The sequence below is a fragment of the Equus przewalskii genome, chromosome 13, assembly GCF_037783145.1.
Source record: "Equus przewalskii isolate Varuska chromosome 13, EquPr2, whole genome shotgun sequence".
NCBI classification, from domain to species: Eukaryota; Metazoa; Chordata; class Mammalia; order Perissodactyla; family Equidae; genus Equus; species Equus przewalskii.
Window position 1 is genome coordinate 1,329,606 of NC_091843.1, and position 23,726 is coordinate 1,353,331.

At 48.5% G+C, this 23,726-nt stretch overlaps 1 protein-coding gene across 9 annotated transcripts in view; it reads left to right on the forward strand.

The window, feature by feature from the left end:
• Positions 1-9,711: 9,711 nt before the first annotated feature.
• The window catches only part of MAPK9 (mitogen-activated protein kinase 9), a 58,684-nt gene continuing 44,669 nt past the window's right edge, over positions 9,712-23,726 (forward strand). For 4 of the 9 annotated variants that reach the window (XR_011525015.1, XM_070568957.1, XM_070568955.1 and 1 more), the window contains exons 1-2: positions 9,724-9,890; positions 21,843-22,013. Coding sequence is in view for 4 of the 9 variants with exons in the window: in XM_070568957.1 (XP_070425058.1) it covers positions 21,892-22,013 (122 nt within the window). In the remaining 5 variants the exon portion in view is untranslated. Of the gene's footprint in view, positions 9,891-21,842; positions 22,014-22,410; positions 22,652-23,726 lie in introns of those variants that run through there. The other 5 variants (XM_070568959.1, XM_070568956.1, XM_070568961.1 and 2 more) reach the window with 5 other exon arrangements.

Genomic DNA, 23,726 nt, shown 5'->3' on the forward strand with positions numbered 1-23,726 from the left:
AGGATTTATTTGAGATCAGCAAAGAATTGCAATGTGAGGTCTACAACCATGGCAAGCCACGTGCAAGTCCCTGAGCACCAAAAGGAGGAGAAACTCTTTCAGAGAGGGAAAGAGGAAGTTGGGAGGGCTGTTGCAAACACAGAGTTCAAGGTGTGGTGGCTTTTCACTGGCTGAGTTGGGACAGTGTCTCACTGGCTGAGCTGCTTGCTGGTCAAGAAGAGGAAGTCTTTCTTCTTCCTGTTGGGTTCTGCTATGACGTAGGGCGTGAGAGCTCCCCTTTCTGGCCTCCTGACTCCATTTCAATGAGGTTTCTGTTTAGTTTCACATTTTTCCCTTTTGACCAAGATCTTTCTCTGAAAGCATTGCTAATTGAGAGCCAGATTTTTCCAGTTTCATCAGCCTTTTGCCCCTCAATGTGAGGAAGGACCTTTGCTGCGTGTCGTGTCCTGGGTCAGAGGGAAAGTGCACAGATTGGAAACCTACTGAGGTCACATTTGAGTAACAAGGAGAGGTAGGAGGGAGAACTCTCAGGCATTTCTCTTTTCTAAAGTCCACATGTTGTCAAGATCGTAAGCATCAGAGGTCATCTGAAGCATTATGTCATCATCAAATGTTTGACAGACAAACCTCCAACAGGCCTGGTCTGGACATCTTGGGGAAGCTGTCTCATCAGAAGGCTTCTGCTTTAATTCTGGGAAATCTTTGCTTTTAAGTCACCAGATGATGTGCAAGTCCACTCAGGGCTTGGTGCTTTCTTTAGGTGTGTCACATGAATCCAAGAGTCTGGTCTCTGGAGTTCTGCAGCACAGGGGTTAGTTAGCAGTACCTGATGGGGCCTTTCCAGCAAGGCTGAGGAGAGTCCTCCCGGAGGTGTCTTTTCCAATAGGCGAAATCTCCAGGTTGCAAAGTGTGATGCTTAAGGTCTTTGTCTCCCTGGAGCACACTGAAAAGGTGGCTCTACCCAAACATGGTTATTTTTAATAGAAGCAATCAGGCCTTCGCAATAGTAGAGTATATCTCCTTTCTCAGCTGTGGGTCAGAAGAGGCAGGAGCCAACTGCATTGGGTGTGACTATCTCAAAGGTGGGAGTTTATGCATTCCCGAGGGGGTGGATCTGAGATACAGAAGGACCAACAGTAATGCTTTTGGCCACGGTATTTGGAAGGTCTTGACAAATTCTGACCTTAAATAAATAGTTATTTCTCCAGCAAAAATGGGTTTATTCAGGATCAGCAAAGAATTGCAATTTGGGGTCTGCAACCATAGCAAGCCACAGTGCAAGTCCCCCGGCAGCAAAAGGAGGGGAAACTCTTTTATAGAGGGGAAGAAGAATTGGGAAGGGCTATTGTGAACGGAGTTCAAGGTGTATTTCATTGGCTGAGTTGCGACAGTCTCTCATTGGCGGAGCTTCTTGCCAGCCAAGAAGAGGTCCTTCTGCTTCCTGTTGGGTTCTGCCATTGACATTGTATGTAGGAGCTCCCCCTTTTGACCTCCTGACTCCAATCTAATGAGGTTTCCGTTCATTAATTTTCATAGTTGGTAGCCACTGACACTGTCCCCACACCTGTGACCTGCATGCTTCCAGTATGAAATGAGGACTATTTTACAAAACAGAACAAAATGCAAGAGATTTTGGAGTCCACTGAACAGCTGTTAGAGGGGTTTGGGCCACATGACACTATTTAAGTTGGTTGTCCCGGGCCTGGCCCTGGGCCCAGTGGTTAAGTTTGCGTCCTCCCAGGGTTTCACCAGTTCAGATCCTGGGCGCGGACCTAGCCTGGCTCATCAGACCATGCTGAGGCGGCATCCGACATAGCACAACCAGAGGCACTCACAACAAGAATATACAACTATGTACCAGGGGAATTTGGGGAGAAGAAGAAGAAGAAAGAAGATTGGCAACAGATGTTAGCTCAGGTGCCAATCTTTAAAAAAAAAGATGGTTGCCCAGAGCCTGAAGGTAGCATACAAGGGTGAAATTCAAATTCATACTTTTTTTTTCGAGTCCATTATAGTCATTGATTTTATTAATATAATCAGGCAGGAAGACAGAAAGTCAGAGACGGAGTTCCTGAAGGCTTGTGGAGTTGGAATTGTAGGCTTCCTACGAAAGTGCTCTCTCAGATGGCTTCAACAGTGTCTCCATGATAACTAATTGGTGTGTGTCACTCTAGTATCCCCCAGACCTTTATTCTGGATTACCTGTGAGCTACTTAGTAACTTCTCTATCCTCTTCTATGTTCTCACCTGTATTACAGGGGTTGGAAACCTGAGAATTACATTTCCAGGTTAAAATACACCAGTGAGAGGCATGCGTGGAAGTTGCAGAAGATGGTTTAGAAATCATATTACTCATTGAGAAATCATATTATTTCTTTCCCCTCTACAGAGGCAGACAGAAGCATGGCTTCAGTAGATGCCGTTACCCCAAAGCACCCACTAGGATGGTGCTCCCTAAACCCACCCACCACTCAGTGTTCCAGGCAGTGGTGGCCACCAGTAGAGGTTTCCTGTGGCTCCTCCAAACTCCCCATCCTGGAGAGCTGGCAGGACCCCAGGGATTTGGTGGCATCCGCTGACCTCCATCCTCTCTCTTCTCACAAATTATCCCGGGTGTAAGTCCTGCTGGAAATGCCTGCCCTGGTTTCTGCCTTTCTAACTAAACCATGGCCAATGTGACTTCTGAGGTTAGGAGACTTTTTACACACTAGCTAGAATATTTTTATCTGGTTAACAGCAGAAAAATATATTTCATCCTTATGTCCTACAGGTGATGACCATCCTGACTTTCATGTTAATCATTCGCTTCTTTTCTTTATAGTTCTACCCACCTCATGTAATCTATCCCCAGGCAATACACCGCCTAGTCTTGAAAACGGAGGGCAAGCACCCACCAGCCTTGCAAGGAGAGGGCAGCACTGCCCCCGCTGGACGGAGGCTCCAGGTGGAGGTGAGCGGAACAGTCTCCTGGTCATGGTCTGCCTTCTGCTTCTCTGGGAGTTGACAAGGCCCCTTCTGGGGAGGTTGTGAGCAAGGTCACGAGCGAGTCTTGGGAAACACAGGGTTCTCCGCAGTCGGGCGCCCGGCAAGACGGAGGTGCACACCAGGCACTGGACACGCAGCAGCAGTGCAGTCAGAGGGAGCGGGCTGCTCTGCACTTTCCGCTTCTGAGCCCACCATGGCCTCCCTGCAGCCCTCAGGGAAAAGCTGAGAACTTCTGCGAGTGAGGTGTGTGCCCTCAGCAGAGCACGAGGGAGAGACCCTCCTCAGCCATGGCCAAGACAAGCCAAGGGCTGATGAGACTCTGGGCCAAGCTCTCCTGGGCCTTCTGTCCTCGGGGTAAGAAGACGGCCGATGGAAGTGGGGTCTTAGTGATGACAGTCCATCTCTTGGGTCCCACTGCTGCAGTGTGGCTCAGCTGCCCCCCAGGTCTGGTGCAGAGCTGCCATCTGGGGATCGCTTTTCAGCATCATTTCACCAAGGGATTCCTTTGTCATTTCTGTTGTTAGGTCCCCTGCTTCCTGTATCTCATGTCTTCTTTCTGAGTTTCCTTTCTTGTTATAGTGGAGCACATCCTTCTTGAGTAAAGGTGCTTGAGAGGTAAATTTTTTGAGACCTGGCATGTCTGGAAGTGACTTTATTATTCACACTTGATTAGGGTTTAACTAAATATAGAATTCTAGGTCAGAAAAAAAAAATGCTTCCTTTAGAATTCTAAAGGTAACACTCCATTATCTTGTTCCCAGTGTTGCAGTTGAGGGGTCCAAAGTCACTCTGATGTGCCTCTGTAGGTGACCTTTTTATCTTTTGTTCCCTGTGTCCTGAAATATCCCAGTCAGTGCCTTGGATCTGTAGTGTTGATTGCAGTCTGGTAACTCATGCCCTTCAGTTGTGGGAAATCTTATTACTTTTGTGTGGATTTCTCTCCATTTCTCTGGCCTGTTGTTCAGACCTTGAAGCTGCTGGACCAGTGTCTACTTTCTTATCTTTTTGACCGTGCATTGTGTTGTCTTTTTGCTCTACTAATTGGGAGATTTCTTCAATTTACTCTCCCACCCTGTTACTACTAAGATTTTTCATTTCTGCCAACACAATTTAACTTCCAAGGGCTCTCTTTTTTTGCTCTGAATGTATATATACATTTTTATAATGCGGATTTTTAAAAATAACTACAGTTCATTCCTATTTCCTTAGTTTTCACCTAAGGTGCTTTTCCTGCGGTCCTTTTCCTGATACCACATTACGTCTCCTTAGGCTCCTCTTGGCTGTGACAGTACTGGGAGGTATTTCATAGAATGTCCCACATTTGGGTTTGTCTGATGCTTTTCTTGTGGTTAGACTGGGTTTATGAGTTTGGGGGAAGAGGACCCCAGAAGTAAAGTGCCATTTTTCATCAGTTTGCATCCAGGATATATACTATCAACATGAATGATCACTGCTCACTTTGGTCACCTGTCAGAGGTAGCATTTGTCAGGTACTCTAATTTCCCCCCTTCCCATAATGAACTCTGCGGAAGGAAGTCACTATGGCATCTCACACTTAAGGAGCAGGGAATTATGCTTCACCTCCTTGAGAGGGGGGTACCTACATAATTTGGGATTTAGTACAGATTTGTCCGTTCTTCCCTATGTATTTATTAAATCATTTATTTCTATTACTGTGAACTCATGGACAGTTATATTGTACTTTGAGTTATAACTCAATACTATGTTATTTATTTTGTTGCTCAAGTTGTCCCAGCTATGGCCATTGGGAGCTTTCAGCTGGCTCTGGTGTCTCTTTGACATACCCCCTCATCGTGTGTATGTGTGTGTGTGCGTGTACTTTGTAAGCACTTCCTTATTTTCTGGCACTACAATACCTCCAGGATTATCTTGTCTATTTCCTGCCCCAGCCCTAGAGTCAGCCATTGCTTCAAGGACTCCTGGTTTCCTTTATTTGAGAATGGCCTGGGGCCAGCCCAGTGGCGCAGTGGTTAAGTGCACACGTTCTGCTTCGGCAGCCCAGGGTTCGCCAGTTCGGATCCTGGGTGCGAACATGGCACCGCTTGGCAAGCCATGCTGTGGCAGGCGTCCCACATAGAAAGTAGAAGAAGATGGGCATGGATGTTAGCTCAGGGCCAGGCTTCCTCAGCAAAAAGAGGAGGATTGGCCGTGGATGTTAGCTCAGGGCTAATCTTCCTCAAAGAAAAAAAAGGAAAAAAGGAGAATGAACTTAGGAAACAAGCCCTGGACTCTGGGTGTGCTTTTGCTGCTGGGATGTCATTGCTTCTAGGCCATTTCAGCTAAGAAAGCAAGGACATAATTTGTGTGAATATTTTTTAATGGCTAGTTCTTGTTTCAAGGATGAAATATTTTTTCATTCTCTCTGAGCCTGCAATGATAAATATTTTTTTTTTCTTTTGAAATTTCCTTCTCCTCATAGTCTGTTTCTTTCAAGATGCAATTTTCTGTTTGATTGTCTTAGTTTCTTCGCCATGTCTGTCTGGTCAGAGCCAAGGTGATGGGAAAGATCTGAGCACATGGTGGGGCTTGATGCTGAGAGTCACTGCTAGCTGATCTGGGGGACTCTGCGGGGGGCGAGGGTCAGGCCTTTCCTTTAGGCTTTAGGGCTGGTCAGACTTCCAAAGAAGAGCTTTCCAGTCCCTTGCCTGAGCACAAGGGTCTAGCTGCTGGTGCTCTGGGAGATGCCTGGATGAAGAGGGCTGAGAGCCACTGCATCAGCATTCCATTATACTGCCACCAAACGCCCTATTCTCATACAGCACCCATGCCCTCAGCTGTGCCCCCAGCCCTCTCTTACCATCGCCAGAGAAGAGGGAGGGGGTGGTTTGGGGAGAGGGCAGAGGAGGCCAGCATGAGGATGCTCACCACTCTGCATGCACAGTTGATACCCCACACTTGGTACTTCTCTTCTTGAGTCCTCACAGTATCCCCATCAGGCTGAGATCACCACCCACGCGCCCTCCCCACGGAACTGAGGCTCAGAGGAGCCAATACCTCACCCAGAGGGGCACAACTAAGCAGGCAGCCCGATGAGATCCAGGCCCGTCAAGAGTGGCTGACATTGGAGTCACGGAAACCTGTCGGCCCTGTGGCCCCTGGCCCAGCCCCGGTGCCCCCCTGACACCCCTAGCCTGGGGAGTTGGAGCCTGAGCTCTTCATCCCTCCTGTGCTGTCTTCTCCTTGGTGAAGAGGCCAGTGTGGGGTGGGAGAATCTCCCAGCTGTGGCATCAAGGAACGAGGCAGGGCAGGGGAGTGGCAATGAGGTCTCAGGAGGAGAGAACGGGCTGGCGGCTGTCATCAGAGAGGTACACAGCCAGGGCCACAGAGCTGAAGGTGACAAGAAAGGGAGAGAAGGATAGGTGGCTCGATACAGGTTCGAAAAGGCCTTCCTCTCCACAGGAGGGTGAGCAGGCCAAGGGGAGAGGTCCCTACTCTGAAAACCAGGCCAGCAACATGGCGTCCTCCCCGACTGCTCTCCCTCCCTCAGTCCCACATTCCACCTCTCGCTAAGACCTGAGAATTACCCCCCTTAGACAGCTTTTTTCTCCCCTTTACGTTGTTTTAGTGTAATTTACACACCCTAAAAGTCACCCTTTTTCAGGTGAACAGTTCTGAGTTTTGACACATATATAGTCATATGACCACCGCTGTAATTTTAAAATATAGAATTTACCCATCATCCCCAAAATTCCCTCATGGTCCCCCTGTAGTCATTCCCCTCCCCCTACTTGAGCTCTGGCAACCACTGATCTGATTTTGCTTTCTCCATAATGTCATATAAATGGAATCACAGAGGACATAGCCTTATGTTTGTCTTCTGTCCCTTAGCATGATGTTTTGGGTACTTATCCACGTTGCATACTTGTCAGCAGGTCACATTCCGCTGTACAGATGCACCAGTTTGTTTATGAACTCACTGGATTATAGACATACGGGTTTTTTCTAGCTTTTGGCTGTTGCAAATAAAGCCGCTATGAACACTTGTGTACCACATTCTGTGTGGACAAGCTTTTATTTCTTTTGGATACATACCCAGGAATGGGACTGCTGGGTGGTGTGACAGTTGTATGTTTAATGTTCTCAGAAACTGTCAAACTGTTTTCCAAAGTGGGTATACCACTTGGCTTTCCCACCAGCAGTGTAGGAGAGTTCCACTTGTTCCACATCATCACTAACAGGTGATACTGTCTGTCGCTTTCATTACAGCCATGCTAGTAGCTTACAGATAGTAATTACAGTTAGTGGTTACACATAGTCATAGTAGTTCATTGTGATTTTAACTTGCATTTCCTTAAAGTCTTGAAACAGTTTTAAAATCAGTTCCTTCCTTTTGACACCTGCTGCCATGGCCATGGCCCCAAGGCCAGGCCAGGCCTCATCTTCTCTCACAAGGCCCTTTGCAATAGCTCCCTAAACTAGTCTGATGGCCTTAAGCCCCACATCCCTGAAACTTCACGTGCCCTAGCAATCTTCCCACAACAAACACCTAGTCACACTGCTCACTTCCTTTCTCAATAGCCATCAACAGTTGCCCCTCACCTCCACAAGCAGGCCCCCACCCTGCCATGCCCCAGGGGCCAGCAGGTGAGGGACGAGTGAAGTCACAGCCAGGCATGGGTAATGGGGGGGGAGGGAACTGTGGTGAACTAGGAGCCTCACCTAAAAGGGCAGCTGCCACTCAGTTCCTGCTGACCACTGCCCTCTGGCAAGGCAGGCCCCATGTTGCCAGAGCTTCTAACTATTCAAGCAAAAACAACAATTGAGATTTCTCAAGCGAATGCTCCCAATTTTTAAATGCTGGCAACTAAGTCACTTAAAAAAAACCCAACTCCTCTCTGGGTGACACAAGGCCTACCAGTGAGCTGAAGCCAGCCCATGGGCCTCATCAGAGGTGCCAGTCCACCTCAAGGCCCTCATAACTCTCCAGTCTCTCCTCCCCCATCACGAGCAAGACCACGTGAACACAGCATGCAGATCCTCACTTGTGAACTTTGGGTCTGAGTGCCCTTGCCACCTAAACCAGTAGCCCAGCACATGCCTGCTGGCTTTCCACCGTGGCTGGGGCTTCCTCCTGTGCAAGGGGCCTTCCTCAACTGCTTCTCCCTGCCTGGCAGGCTAGGTCAGCTGTCAGTCATGCGCCTGTGTTCCCCATGCCCCTCCACTTGGCAGTTCTCAGCACCTTCACAGGATCCTCTCACTTGGCTGCCTCAACCAAAATTCTGTGCATTCTTCCAAGTATGGACCAGCCCCCCTCCTACCCTGTCACTTCAGCTGTGTCCATTAATGTTCACTGTATTTCATAAAGCAGAAAAAGGCAGACTGCCTTCAGAAACCTCAGGGTGAAATATGTACAGGTGTGCATGTATGCGTACAATGACTTTTGGTACACACCTTGCGCAGGGTGAGTGCTGTAAACTAAAGGCTGGAGTGTGTCTGGGAATGGGTGCCCCTTCCAGTCTGAGGGGAAGCACCAATGTGCCTTGGAAAACTGCAGCTCTGACGATCCACGTTCTAGTTTCCGGCAATCCTTGATGGCAGCCATATTTAGTTCCCTGTTTCTGCTGTGCCCCCTGGGGCAGGGGGCAAGTGAGGCTGAGGTGAGGGGAGGAGCCCACCTGGTGGCCCTCTTCAATGCAGGCCACGCTAAGGAGCTAGAATTTCAAGCAGGGAGGGGCCATACTCAAGCTTGGAAGACTCCCTCTGGTGGCCTAAGAGGGACACCACGGCTGGCTGGATCTCTTCCTCCACCTCCTCTGAGGCCCTGGCGCCCCCAGCCTGGCCTGGGTCACAGGTTTGCTGCTCTTCCCAAATTCTGCCACCACCCTTCACACCCCTCAGCCCCCTGACCTGCCCATCTGCAGGGTCCTGCTCCTTCCACCCCAACCTGGCCCCCGCCTGGTCGCCCTGTGGGCCCTGGCGTCCTGTGAGGGCTGTTCCTCCTCCACAGTCCCCCACTCCCCCCATCTCTAAAGTCCAACTCCCCCACCCCATCCACGGCCCTCTGGGCGTTTCCCCACGGTGTCCAGCCTCCTTGCCTCACTTCCAGCTTTGCTTACCAAACGCGAATCCGGAACATCCAACACTCGAGCCTCTCCCGTCATTGCATACGTCCCCAGGCCTGCGGGGGCCCGGCCGGCCGAGGGGCCGCGTCGGCGTCCGGGAGCGCAGCCCTGGGCGCCCTCGGCACCGCACTCCCTTCCCCGCCTCACTGCCTGCCCCTGCTCTCGGGCAGAGGCGCGATGCCTGCGCCCTCGTCTGCCACTGCCCGGCCGGGGACAGTGGACCGCACGGGGTCCTCTCCTCGCACCTCCTCCGCTGATTGCCCGCCGCACCCCTCCAAAGGCCCCGCCACGAGCAGCGGCGCCCGAGCCCCCGCCCGCTCCCGCCCCGTCTCCTCCTCCCGGGAGCCACCGCACGGGCCCGAGCGCCCCCGGGCCGGGTCGTCCCCTCCAGGCCGCCGGCACGGCACCTGCAGCCCGAGGCCCGGCCCTTCGTCCCGCCGGCCGCCCTCTCCGCCGCCCCGCCGCGGGCCCGCCGGCTCCACCGACCCCGAAGCGCCGAGCCCGCTCGCGTCCGCAAGGCGCCTGCCCGCGAGCCCCGCCCCCCGGCCCAGCGGCCCCGCCATTGGCCGCGCCTGCCAGGCTCTCCGCGCGCTGATTGGCCGGCGCGCGAGTCGGTCAGGCGGGGCGCCGCGGCGGCGGCAGCGGCGGCGGCGGCGGCTGCGGCGGGAGGGGACCGGAAGGGTCGAAGCCCCGGCGCCCCCTCACACCCACTGCGGCGGCGGGCGGGGCGGCCGAGGCCGGGGCAGCGGAGCCGCGAGGGCCAGCGCGCAGCGCCGCCAGTCCGCCCGCCGCCCTCTCCCCGGCGCGGCGGCGGGAGGCGAGGTGAGCCCGCGGGCGGGCGGCTAGGCCCGGCGGGGCTGCTCGCCGGGCCCGGGGAGGGGCGGGAGGCCGCGCGGGGGGCTCCTGGCCGGGCGCTCACGCGCAACGGCAGCCCCGCCGGGATGCGCGCGAGCCCGGCGGCCGGCTCCGCGACCTTGGACCCGGGCCGCCGCCCGCGGGCCCTCGGAGGGTGGGCGCGCCTGCCCCCGCGCGGGGCGTCGTCAGGCTCCGCGGAGGAGTGTCAGCGCCGGGCAGAGCCAGCGCGCACGGGGGAGCCGGCGTTGGCGACCCCGCCGCGCTCCGCCGGTGCCTGGTCGTTGCCGTAGGCGCCTACCTCCCCACCGCTTGCCCCCGCCAGAGCCCGCTCTCCTGTCCAGTCTCCCCACCCGCCTGGCCGGCACCCCGTTTACCTCAGGACCTTTGCACTGGCGGTTTCCAGGGCGGGGAGTTGCCTCCCGGGTCTTCGCACAGCTGGCTCCCTCTGGTCCCTTCTCTGGCCAGATGTCTCCTTTTCTGTGACCACCCTCTGTGTCCCCTTCGTCTTGGCATGCCCGTTGTTTCATTTCCTCCCTGGCGCTCCCTGCGGGGTGGCACTGTTGGGTCTGCTGCGGTGGCACTGTTGGGTCTGCTGCGGTTCGTTCCCGTCGCCGCGGAGGACGCCGCTGCGCCCCTGGCCTCTGCGCGGCGTGCGCCCGTGACTCGGGGCGCCCCGCGGGGCTGGAGCGGCGGGCGCCTCGCTCGTGCGCGGACGCGTCCCCGCCGTGGCCCTTGCCCGTGGCCCCCGCTGCGGCGCCGCCCCCCGCGCGTGCGGAGCCGAACCCGGCCCGGCTGCGGGCCACCGCGGGACGCGCGGGGGCGGAGGCCCGGGCGGGATGGCGGGCGGGGGGCGCGGCCGCAGGGCCGCGGTACAGCGCGGGGCGGGGGTGCACGGCCAGGCCTCGCCGCCGTGTGTTTGAGTCAGGCTCCAGATTTGCGTCTCTACTCCCCCGATTCCTAAATATTGGCGGCCGCTGATTAAAATTTTTAACCTGCCGTGAGCCAAGCAAAGGACAGAGCTCGTTCGGTTTGGCTGCAGGGTGGCCCCCTCCAGGCGGCTCCCCGGAGGGCAGCGCTGCGACGAGCGGGCCCGGCCGGGGGCTGGGCCGTCTGTCCCCTGCAGCCCGGCCGCGGCGGCTGGGAACGCGTTTCTGCAGGGCGCGGAGCGGGCGCCCACACTCGCAGCCGTTGGCTTCGGAGCCCGGGGCTGGGGGTGGATTTGAACCCGGGTCTCCCCAGATCGGCGTTCCTTCCTGGTCCCTCAGCTCTGAGTAGTCTCCTTTGCCTTTCTGTTTGTTCTGCAAGAACCACATCTGATCTAGATAATGCTTTCCTTCATTTAACCCCTTTTTCCCCTTAAAACGATACTGCAGGCTTAAAAATAACCCTATTTTGGTATAGTCTTCTTTGGAGACCTTTGAGATTTTCCTGAGAATTTAATTTTCAGAATACCAGGACTTTAAATAATTGGTTGACAGATTAAAATGTGTTTATTTGCCCCCCCCCCCAAATAAATGTTAGAGAGTGCACTTCACCTTGTCTATTTAAAATAAACTCTTCTTAATTTTCTGGGTAAAGAAAAGTGCCAGGTGAAGCAATTGATAGTGAGTAAAGCAGTTGTTTTTATGGTGCATAAGGTAAAACAGAAACCACATTTTTTTCTTGACACTGTTGATTCGGCAGTGGGGCAGCTATTTTTGGTCTAAGTATGTGGTTATACTTCACTGATGGTTAAGAAAGTGACATTTTTACATAATTTTCCTTAAGAATAATTAAATTTGTACTTGGCCTTTTGTGATTGTGTGAACTGGTTTCAACATTAGTCTTTATTTTAACTGTTTATTATGAGGACTTGTAAACAGATACAAAATGAACAGAATAGTATCCAGCTTCAACAGTTATCTTGTTGCATCCCCAATGTCATTCACATACACCCTCAACCCCCGTATTATTTGCAGGCAAATCCTAAATATCATGTCATTTCATCCATGAATTTTTTAGTCTATGTCTCTACAAGCTAAGGACTTTTTTTTTTTTTTAAGATTTTATTTTTTTCCTTTTTCCTCCCCAAAGCCCCCCAGTACATAGTTGTATATTCTTCGTTGTGGGTCCTTCTAGTTGTGGCATGTGGGACGCTGCCTCAGCGTGGTTTGACGAGCAGTGCTATGTCCGCGCCCAGGATTCGAACCGACGAAACACTGGGCTGCCTGCAGCGGAGCGCGCGAACTTAACCGCTCGGCCACGGGGCCAGCCCCCCCAAGCTAAGGACTTTTTTAAACTTAGAAAAGCAACAATTCCTTAATATAATCAAATAACCAGTCAATATTCAAATTTCCAATTGTCCTATAAATTGTATAGTTTCTTCAATAGTTTTTTTGAATTGGAATCAGGATCCAGATAAAGTCTGTATGTTGTATTTGGTTGATAAGTCTCTTTCTTTCAATCTGTAGCTTCCTCTGTTTTTGTTTTCCTTGTAGGTTGTTTATTGAAGCAATTGGGTTGTTCTATAGCATTTCCGTAGTTGGAATTTTACTGATTGCATCTCTGCCATGTCATTTACTGTGTTTCTCTGTATTTCCTGAAAATTCATGCTTGGCTCTGGACGAGGCTTCGTCGGATCAGGTGCCTTCCTGGGTGGGTAGGTGCTTCCACACAGGCCGGTGCCCCTGACTGGCTCGTCTGTGAGGCTAGCAGCTTTTGATGCTCACTGCCTAGACCCATCGATTCATTAGGAGGCGCAGGATTTGGGAGGCAGGTTTGTGTATCTTTTGCCTAGCAGGAACTCATTTTTTAAAAAAGAACTGGGGGTCTTCTCAGATTTTGTATTGGCCTTTGAATTGCCAGTTAAAATATTTTTAATTGGTACTTCAAATCCTCTTTGGAAAATGGGGTATATAAAAATAATGAGGACAGTAGTCATTGTTTTAACATAGGAATTCCTTACAGCTAAGAAAGTTTACTAAACATTTGAAGGTGAAATTCAACAAATTTGATTTTATATAGTTCTCTTGGTTTTTTTGTTTGTTGTTTGTTTTTTTGGTCTTATAAAATATTCCAAACCATACCCCTCCCCTAGTTCATTTTATCTTAGTATCTCTCTTAAGCGAAGACTACGTACTCTAAAACATTTCAGAAATGGTAAAAATGGATTTTAAGGATAGATGGGTTACAAATGAGATAGTTCTTTTTTTTCCTTAAAAATGAGGCATTAATATTAACTTTCTTTATGTTAAATAAGTTCTTGCCTGTTCTGAAGTTGTAATTTGAAGTATTTTATAACTGAATTATTTGGCTGTTAAGAGAATGAATAAACCACCTTTTAGTTTGTCCTTACATAGACCAGGGTGTGAAAAACTTAGTGATTTGTGTAAAAAAAAACTTTTTTATCTCCCTTTCCCTACAATGATGCTAAGAGAAAAAAACAATTGAGAAAGAATGATTACTTTTTTTTTTTTTTGAGGAAGATTAGCCCTGAGCTAACATCCGCTGCCAATCCTCCTCTTTTTGCTGAGGAAGACTGGCCCTGAACTAACATCCGTGCCCACCTTCCTCTACTTTATATGTGGGACACCTACCACAGCATGGCTTTTACCAAGCGGTGCCATGTCCTCACCCGGGATCCGAACTGATGAACTCCGGGCCACAGAGAAGTGGAACATGCGGACTTAACCGCTGTGCCACCAGGCCAGCCCCAGAATGATTACTTTTGAAATAGCTCCTTTTCCTAAGAAAAGATATATACACACACATATGTACACACATATGTATATAGTTCTACAGAACTGTAGGTGATTTCTTTTGTCAGATTATTTCAATACTGTCCATCTAAGCTGCTGCTGCTACTTGTTTGACTTGAGCGTATCTAGGCAGGGGGATGCAGCCCGGGAATACCCCAGCTCCGATTCTGGAATCAAATCTGCTCTACCAGCTCGTAACTCTCAGAAACACAGCTGCTATTATGTGTTGTGAAGCAGGTGTCTTCAACAAATTTCCTGATACATCACCTGCCTACCACACCCTGGAATGAAAAATAAATTCTGTGCATTGCCTCCTGCCTGTGCATTTTCACTGAGGTGCTCACCAGTATTAGCCATGTCCTCAGCTCTTGCACTTACCAGATTTTGGTTCACATTTCAGAATGCAGGCGTTTGGGGCGCAGTAAGAATAATGGGTGTGGGAACAGCTGTCCTAATGTCAGCCAACACTGAGACTTTGCCCTGTCCTGGGCACTGTGCTAGCTGTCCTCTGAGGTTGATTTTGCACATATCGCTGTTTCACAGGTGAGTGTAATTGCTTGCCCGGGGTCACTCAGATAAGCGCCAGCTCCACTGCCCTCTGACTCTTAACCACTGCAGCACGCTGCCCCACCACATATATTCTCCCACTTAGTTTTGCCTTAACAGACATTTAGCGGGCACCCACTGTGTAATTAGTAGGAGGCTGAGAAGTGGATCAAGCACATTTTCTGCCCCTGCAGATCTCCCAGGGTAGAAATAGAGATAGACTTGCAGTGTAGTAGAAAGTGAATATAGGTTGTGCTGCCAAAAAAGGGGGCCTGCCCAGCACAGTATGAAGGGAAAGGCTGTGGAGGAAAACTTGCAGGAGAAGCAGGTGCTTGCACTAGATTTTGAAGGAGGATGGAGGTTGGCCAGGAGAACAAAATGGGGAGGGAAGTCATTTCAGGCAGATGGAACAGCTCACGCAGAGGCCTGAAGGTGTGCAGGAGCCAGTGCGTCCGCTGGTCCCAGGTGGTGTGATTATTGCCTGAGAGTGGGCCAGAGGGCCTGTGGTCTCCTCTGCTGTGCTGAGGATTAGAATTTTACTCTCGAGGCGGTCGGTCACTGTTGAAGGAATTTAAACAGGAAAGCAGTATGACCCCAGCATATTTTCAACAAATCTCTCTCTTTTTTGATTCCTTATTTTGAAATAATTATAGATTCATAAGAAGTTGCAAAAATAGTACAGAGAGGTCCCATGCACCCTTCACCGAGTTTTCCCCACTGGTGGTATATTTACATAACTATACTACAGTACCAAAACCAGGAAATTGGCATTGGTACAATGTTTGCACAGTTCTGTCATTTTATTGTATGTGGAGATTCCTGTCACCACCACCACCACAACCAAGATGCAGAACTATTTCATCATCGCATGATCCCCCTTGTACTAGCCCCTTATAGCCACACCACCCTCTGTGTCCCCTAATCCATAACCCTTGGCGACCACTGATCTATTCTACATCTCTGTAATCTTGCGATTTCAAGAATGTTGTATAAATGGAATTACACAGTATGGACCTTTTGAGATTGGCTTTTTCACTAAGTATAATGCCCTTAAGATCCACGCAAGTTGTTATGTGTATCAGTAGTTCAGTCATTTCTATTGCTGAAGGATGTTCCATGGTGTGGATGACAGCAGTTGGTTAATCATCTGCTCATTGAAGGACGTCTGGATGGTCCCAGCTTTGAGCTGTTATGAGTAAAGCTGCTGTGAAGGTGCACGGGCAGCTTTCGGGTGGACAGATCTCTGTCTGAAGTGGCGTGTGTACCGTGGTTTGGAGGTAGCAGAAACGGAGGCTGCGAGGAGCACTTTGGCTATGGCCGTGCCCAGGGAGTGATGAGGAGGCCTTATCCAGAGCACTGGGAGTTGGGGCTGGAGACGGGAAGAAGGAACAGGCCCAAGTGCCTGTAGGAGCTGGTGGGGAGGCGTCCTCGCTGGACCTTCAGGATTCAGCAGTGGGTGATGTGATGATAAACACTAGTTACTCTGTATTGTAGTGTGTACTGTAGCTTAACTGATGCTCAGAAGGATGGCCCTGAGGGGCTGCAAGGTTCTTGATTATCAAAGAAAGATTAAGTTGTTGTGCTATTCTATTTTTAATTAGGATTCCAGTAGGAAAAAGAAAAATTTGATTAAGAATTTTGACCACAAGTATTGAAACAAAGAGGGTGATCATGGAAATGTGCTTTTTTTTTTCCCTTGGTGAGGAAGATTGCCCCTGAGCTAACATCTATGCCAAACTTCTTCTATTTTGTATGTGAGGTGTTGCCACAGCATGGCTTGGTGAGTGGTGTGTAGGTCCGTACCTGGGATCTGATCCTGCAAACCCTGAGCCACCAAAGCAGAGCATGCGAACTTAACCACTATGACACTGGGCCAGCCCCATGAAAATCTGCTTTTAATCACAGCAGTCAGTTAATTTAAATATTGCGTGTCCTGGGTATTCTGAAGTATTAGGATGATTAAAATTTTGAGTCTGTGGATGACTGAGTCATTTTAATCAGAAGAAGAAAAAGCATGTGTGGTGAAGTCAGCAGGATGAAGTGTGGAGGACTGGGTTTTTCTGGCCTGGTCTTGACCAGCCCTTGGACACATCACTTTACTTTCTAAATAAAATTAAAGATAATAGAGTGGTGTATTGGGAAGAGCATGAATATTATAGTTAAACACACCTAAATTCAAATCCAGGCCATACCACTTTCCAGCTGGAATTTTGGCAACTCCCGTGCTGCTCGCGGTTTGCTCATTTGCAGTGGAGATGGTCCCGAGCACCTCGCGGGCTGTTAGGAGAGCCTTTGTGACTGCGCAGCTCTGAGCCTGACCCACTCTCCTGCCTCGAGTCCCCTCTGCTTCAAACCCGTCCTCCATACGGGTGTCGGAGTGACCATTCTGCAGCTTTTCATTTAAAATCTTTGTTTAATTAATTTTTAAAATGTGACATATGAACATAGTTTAAAAAAAGAGACAGAACAGAAAGTGATAATGGGAAGAGTGAGTCTCGTTTCCCACTGTGTCTCTGCGCTTGTTGGCGTGGTGTGCGTGTTTTTTCCGTAGACTGATGTTTACTCTGGGCGCTCTTCTTTAGCTTGCTTTGGTTCCTTTATATATCTGGGACATCTTTCCATATCAGTACATCAAGTGCCTGCATTGTTTTTAATGGGTTTTTTTGTACTTCTGTGCCATAATTTATTGAGACAATCCACAGTGTATATTTTAGATTATTTCTAATATTTTTCCTGTTATAAGAAATGCTAGAAACATTTTTCACAAATCTTTGGATATTCATATACATATATTTGTTAGATACAGTTATAGAATTGTAGTTGCCAGATTAGGATTCATGTCCACTTAAAATTTTCGTTAGATATTACCTATTTTACTTCTAAAAGATGTTTTACCAGTTTACAGTTCTCGTCAGCATGTATGAAAGTCCGTGTTTCCCCACACCTGGGCTGCAGTGCCAAGCTTGTGCTCAGGTCTTACCTCCTCCAGGAAGCCTGCCTTTACATTCATCTCCCACTCACACACTCCTCTCCTCGTTCACTTGCTCCTCCCCCTGGACACCGCTCTGCTGGGCTCCTGCCTTGCGGCCTGTGCACACTCCTGGATGTTTCCTGTGTGGTGTAGTGATTATGCTGTTGGCAGCTGGAGGGAAGGGACTGTCTGGTTAGCACGCTCCCACAGCGCCTGCCTTGCACTTGGCACACAGGAGGCCCTCAGGAAATGTTTGTTGGGCGAACTCAGTGAATGGTAGCTGATGTCTCCAGACTCGGACTGTGTACTGCTCTCCACTGTTCTTTCCCACTTTAAAATTTGATAGCTACGTAAAGCTGTAGTAGATTTTTTTGATTTAGAAAAATTAATGAGATTTAATATTTATAGTACGTGAATTGCTTATATTTGGAAGAATACTGGAGTTAGAGAAATTTTTTAAAAAAGCATTTCTTACTCTCAGTTGTAAACAGGTAGGAATGTTCCTCATGCACGATATTTATTTATAGAGTGGGTAGATTTTACTCCAGTATCCTGGAGGGGATTCTGCAAGAGTCCCCAGTCTTGGTGAAGTAGAGATTTTAGATTAGATTTCATTCAACAAGCATTCTCGAAACAGCATAGGAAGGGGGAATGGCATGGTCATGAGCCGGATGCCTCTAGTGAGGCCTTGCCGAGTCCTTCCCTCGAGGCGTTCACTCGCCACAGTCAGGTGTGAGGAGCCCAAGGAGCAAAGTGTGTCCCCCTAGGGGCTTTTTCACTGCATCCTTGGTGCGCACTAGACATTTCCTTAAGTTATCTAACAGTGCTGTGTGAGAGGGAAGACAGGCCTGCCCCGCTTTTGAGGAGCTCCCAGCCTGGGGGAGGGAGGCAGAGACAGACCTGCAGAAGCCGAGTGACAGTGCAGTGCCCACTGGGCTGCACAGCGCAGCAGCAGCGTGGGCGGGCACCGGGTCCCACTGCTGGGAGCCGAGGTGAGAAACCAGCACCCGCTGGTGAGGGGAGTGGAGGCAGCAACTGCACTTCATGTCCTGGTATTGTGGTCACATGAAGAATGCTTATACTTCCCCCTTTGTGAACTGTTTTCTGAAATCCAGTTGAGGACCATTTTGTTGAAATATGATCTCAACAGAGTTGATTTCATTAATGGCTAAATTACATACATTCTTGGGTTGCCTTGAGCTTCTTTCTCTTACTCTCATCAAGCCTGAGCTTGACAGAGAAGGTAGCTTTGACAGGTTCTCTCTTAGGTGTTTTTTTTTCTGCCTAATAAGGGAAACTTATTTTAATTTTTAGATTATTTTAAATCTTGCAATGAAATTATGTCAGTAATTCTTGAACCTATTGATGTAATGTCCTCCCAGAATTCACTAAAGCTAACTTAATATTGTACCCGTACAGCATAGGTTACTGCAGCTGCAGCAGAGTTTCAGGGTTGCTCAGCGAGGTTGAGATTAATTCGTATTGGTCCCATGTGTGCAGGTGATCCAGAATGGGGGGCAGCTCTGAGCCCCAGGTCATTCAGGAATCTGGCTGGTGGGCAGCTCTGTTTTCTTCAGCATGTGACTTCCAGCTCCAAGTCTACGACGGCTGATCCCTAGCCAGCAGTAAGGGAGAAAGATAGATGGAGTGGACGGCAAGCAGCTTTCTGTAAAAAAAAAAAAAAAAATCTGGAAGTAGCATATATCACTTTTTTTCCAAATCTCATTAGCCAAAAGTTGATCATCTGGACACACCTGGTTGCCAGGAAAGCGGCCAGATGCTGTCTCTAGTTTGGTAGCCGTTTGTCCGCTGGAATGAGGCGGCTTCTGCTTCTAAAGCGAACAAGGGCAGAGTGGACCCTGGAGCACATCCGTCAGCAGCCTGTGCCTTCATGCGGCTCACCCCTTCCCTGTCCAAAGCTGAACTTGCTCGCTGTGTGTGTATCTTCTGCTCACCCCCAGCTGCTTCACCCTCATTTCTCCTGTCTCCTCTGGGTCAGCAAGTCACGTACGTTCTTCCTCCAAGCCCTGCATTTCCCCACCTGCCATTATCCTACTGTTTTTGCCAGGTCTCCCTGTCTTCAGTCCTGCCTGCTTGAATCCATCCCTTTCTCAGCTTCCCAAATGACCTATCTGAAGAGCATGTCTGAGCACGTGCCTCTGGTGCTTTGATGGCTCCACAGCCCTCAGGGCCCAGGTCCAGATGGCTCCAAGCAGCTTCCAGGGCCTGTGGTGATCTGGCCTCCTTTTCTCTCTCCAGCTTCTCTTCCCCACTAGCCAGCAAAACTAAATCTCAAATGACTTGTCATGCTCAGAAGGTACCTCTAGCTCTCTGTGCATGCTCCTCCTCTTCCCCACACCTTCTCCATCCTTCTGGGTTTAGGGCTCTTCTTGCATCCGGTCTCTTCCTGAGTGTGCCCACCGTGTGCGCTCTCTGTAAGCTCTCCGAGGACGTGCACTTGGCTGTCCTGGCACAGGACCTCGTCCACAGTGGTGCCCAGGAAATGCTTTATCAATGACCAGCCCTGCTGGTACATTACAATATGGCAAAGAACAGCAGGTTGTAGTGGCTACGTGCCTTTTCACCAAGTCTGTCTCTGATCCTCAGTGCTTGCACCCCACTGGCCAAGCTGAGCAACTCACTTAGTCTGAGCAGTCAGTTTAAGCTTTGTGCTTCTACTGTCTGTCTCTCGCAAAACAGCCCAGGGCAGATGCCACCTTCATGAAAGGCTCCTTGTCTTCTGCACTCCTGCCCATGGCTAGGAACTCTTTTGCTTTTTGCCTTTGTTATTTTTTGCATATGGCCCTTACCTCGTTGTAACTTGTATTACAATACAGATAACGGACTCATTCCTCACACTTCTCCCTCAAATAGTGAATTATATGCTGTTTCAAGACTGGTTGCCAGCTGATAGTGCTGTGTCTCCTACATTACATATCACTTTCTTGTACAAAGAACCCTGTAAATGTTGAGCTGAATTGTCTCAGCCTCTTAAAAACTATAAATAAATTAACCTTTAGAAAAGGATATCCTTCAGATGTCAGTAAAATGGAACAGCATTATAAGGAATCGTTAGATGCTGTATTATGGGTCAGATCAGCAAAGGTTTATTGAACGCTCCTGCTGTCCCAGGGCCCAGGCAGTCCCTGTCCTCCTGTCTCAGGAGTGTGGGATGCCAGGGTGAGAAGATAGACCTGCCCCTGCCCTCCTGGACCTTGGGGCCCCCTCCTCACAGCAGCGTGGCGTGGCCAGCTCACTAAGCCTTGGGTCACTCCCCTGTAACGTGGGTCTGACAGCCCTGCTGTGCAAGTTGTCGTGAGCAGTGTGCTGGTTTGTCTAGTGCAGGGCTGGCCTCCTGGAGGCACCCCCGGCAGGTGTGCGAGGGCTCTCAGTTGCAGTGGCTGGTGGTACTAAGAGCTGTGCTCCAGCCACTGACTGCCCTGAGAACAGCAAAAAAGCATGAAGCAATAGTCAGTTGAAGAAACTATTCATTTTATTTAAATTCTTTGTTTAGGTTTGTTACTTATCAATTTATATTCATGTTTAATGGAAATCCTAGACATCATGTGTTGAAATACAAATCATCACTCCAAAACACTCATGAGTAGACATTAAATATTAGATGGTAGAACACACAGGCAGGAATTTGCTGGAGCTATAGAATAAAATTTAAATGCTGTGTTTTTAAACAGTGTAGAATGTTTATCTAATATGATTTTATTGTTCACTTTAATTTTTAATAAAAGACCGAAATAAATGGCTTGCTGACCTTTTAATAAACATTGTCAGACAAGAGCCAAGGAACCAAGTAAATGTTGCTGCCTGCTGATTTCTGTTTGCTTGTTTGCCGTATGAAATCATGTAGGCTCCTGCAGAGTGGGCGTCTCAGCCTCCTGTCTAAACCATAGGACAGCCACTCTCGGGCTGCCAGTTTATACTTAGACCTCGTGAATAACATAGCATCCGTGCTGTTGATTGCGGGTCATGACAGAGTTCTCTGTCTACCGTGTCTGGAGTGAAGCCCATTAGAGACATAGGGTGTGGGGACCACAGGTCGCCTCCAAGACCACCTCACAAGGCAGGAGCGTACCAGTGGGCCTGCATAGGACACACCTGTGGCACCAGCCTCCCAGCAGCCCACTGTTCTTCAGCTTTCCCCTTTTACATCTCTTTGGCATAGGACTTGCTTTTTGCTTCATCACTTTAACTTGAATTTATGGACTTAGCAGAAGACAGGTCCATTTGTTTTCCTGCGGGAATTATAGACATGATCATTCTGAAACAGCACCTCCCTCTCTGGTTGAGGTAATTTAGCGTAAGCTGGTCCCACAGGAAGCAAGCTGATGAGAATCAGAGAGTGACGTGGTCTTGTCATGGCTAGTAAAAATGTGCAAATTCTTTTCTCCGAAGTTTGTTATTTTCTAAACCAATTCCTTAAAGTGTGGTCATACAGGGCCTCAGATTTCCTTCCTTTCATAATGGCCTGATACCCCTGAAATGTGTTTCCATTTTTTGCATGTTGCTTAACTTCAGAACTTGGTCAGACTGAGTTTATCAACTTACAGCCGCATCATCTTCTCTGCCAATAAATTTGAAACACTGTTAAGTGAGCTATGCATGTATAATTTCAGTAAGAGTGCATATTCATTCTGTTTTTCTTTTAAGGAATCTGACGACTCTCCCAGCTCTTTGGAGTATTATATAACACTACATCATGAGTGACAGTAAATGTGATAGTCAGTTTTACAGTGTGCAAGTGGCAGACTCAACTTTCACTGTCCTGAAACGTTACCAACAGTTGAAACCTATTGGCTCTGGAGCCCAAGGAATTGTGTGGTAAGTATGGTCTCTTTCAATAGCGTGGACTGAGTTGTTTTTGTAATAAAAACGAAATAAAACCAAATCGTAAGAATTTAGAAAGACTGATGATAAAAATATTCTTTTCTTAGCTATACGTTTATGAGCTAAATTGAATCAACCTCTTGCTCTAGTTATATTTAGTCAGATTGTAGGCTACAAACCCAAATTCTTAGAATGTTGCATAAATTTAAATAGGTAGCAATTTTTCTGTTTTTTTCTTTTTTTTTCTTTTCCATTACCCCTGTCATTATGATATTAGAATAATAGGTATGACAGTGAGTTGTAACAGAAATCTGGAGTTTTATTCATTTCTTCATCCTGGCCACCTTTCCCCCTCCCCCTTTTATTCCCAATCACTCCTATTCATTTCTAGGCGCCGTCATTGCAGTGCCTTGCCCTTCATTGGCAGGATGAGGCCAGTCAGTGTCATTATCACCTCATGGATTAACCAGGAAGGGATGCTGTGTGAGGGGTTGGGCTGGCCGTCTCTTCCTTGGTGTCTCACTTCAACTATGTGTCCAGCCCAGGACGTCAGAACCGTTGGTCTGACCCTGAACCTTAGTCTCTTGCATGGTAAGACAGTCAGCTGCCGCGACATCACTGGCCAGCTAAAGGTAAAGTTTTTCACATGTTTTCTAGACTACAGTTATCAGCACTTCCAGAACTTTTTATCCCTTGTTTTTCTTGGCAAAATTTTTTTTCCTTTTTTGGTCAATAAAAACAAGATTATCTTTGCATCTAAACGAACTGTGATGAAGCTAAGCATCCATTGTTTACAGCCTGTAAGCAGAGGGGATTCAAGATAAAGGAGAACTGTGGATGTTCTGGTAGGGGAGCTTATGTTTTCATTAGAGATGTTGAGTATGGAGAATCCTCACCAGTTACAAACGTAAGTGATCCTCTCTTGTAGAGACACGTGATCAGGGAAGTCAGTTGTTTGCATTGGCTTAGGTGGTTGGAGGCACTGGGAGCTCAGAGGAGATGGCAGTATAGATCTTCCCAGAAAAACTAATGAGGGAGAAGGGGCTGTTTGGAAGAAATGCCCAGCTTGTGTCTAAAGTAGTGGTGTTCTTTCTCTCCAAACAATACCATGCTCTGTTGGTACTTAAATCCACTGTGCCACGAGAAGCTTTAAAGTCAGTAGATAGTTCACATTAGGAAACTTGGATGTTAATAAAAAGTTCTAGATGATAAAACATTCTTTTGATTTATAATCCATCTCTTTTTTGGAATCAGATGGTAATTTGACACAGGTAATTCGGCAAGACTGATATCAGGGACATTTAATGTAATAACCACATTAAGAGGCTGAGTAAAAGTTCCTTACTAATTGTAAAATGGGAGGCTTTGTAAAAGGTAGGCAGTTAAAAAGAATGACTTCATCACAACATGGTAAATAACAGTGAAATCACATCATGCTTCATAAAATCCTATTTTGTAGAGATTGATTTTAATTTCCGGTTTGCATGTGCTACTTCTCAGCTTTATTTTTTAAAGAAACGTTTAATAGTGAAATTATTCATTATGGATATGTATTTTTCATTTAAAAATTCTAGTTTTGAAATGAAAGTTCCTAATACACCATTATAAGCTAAACTACCTCTGGTAAAAGTAGTGGTAAAATTATAGACTAGAACGTTCTGTATTTTTAAAAAATTTTAAAAACTGTGAGTCCAGAAATAAACCCAT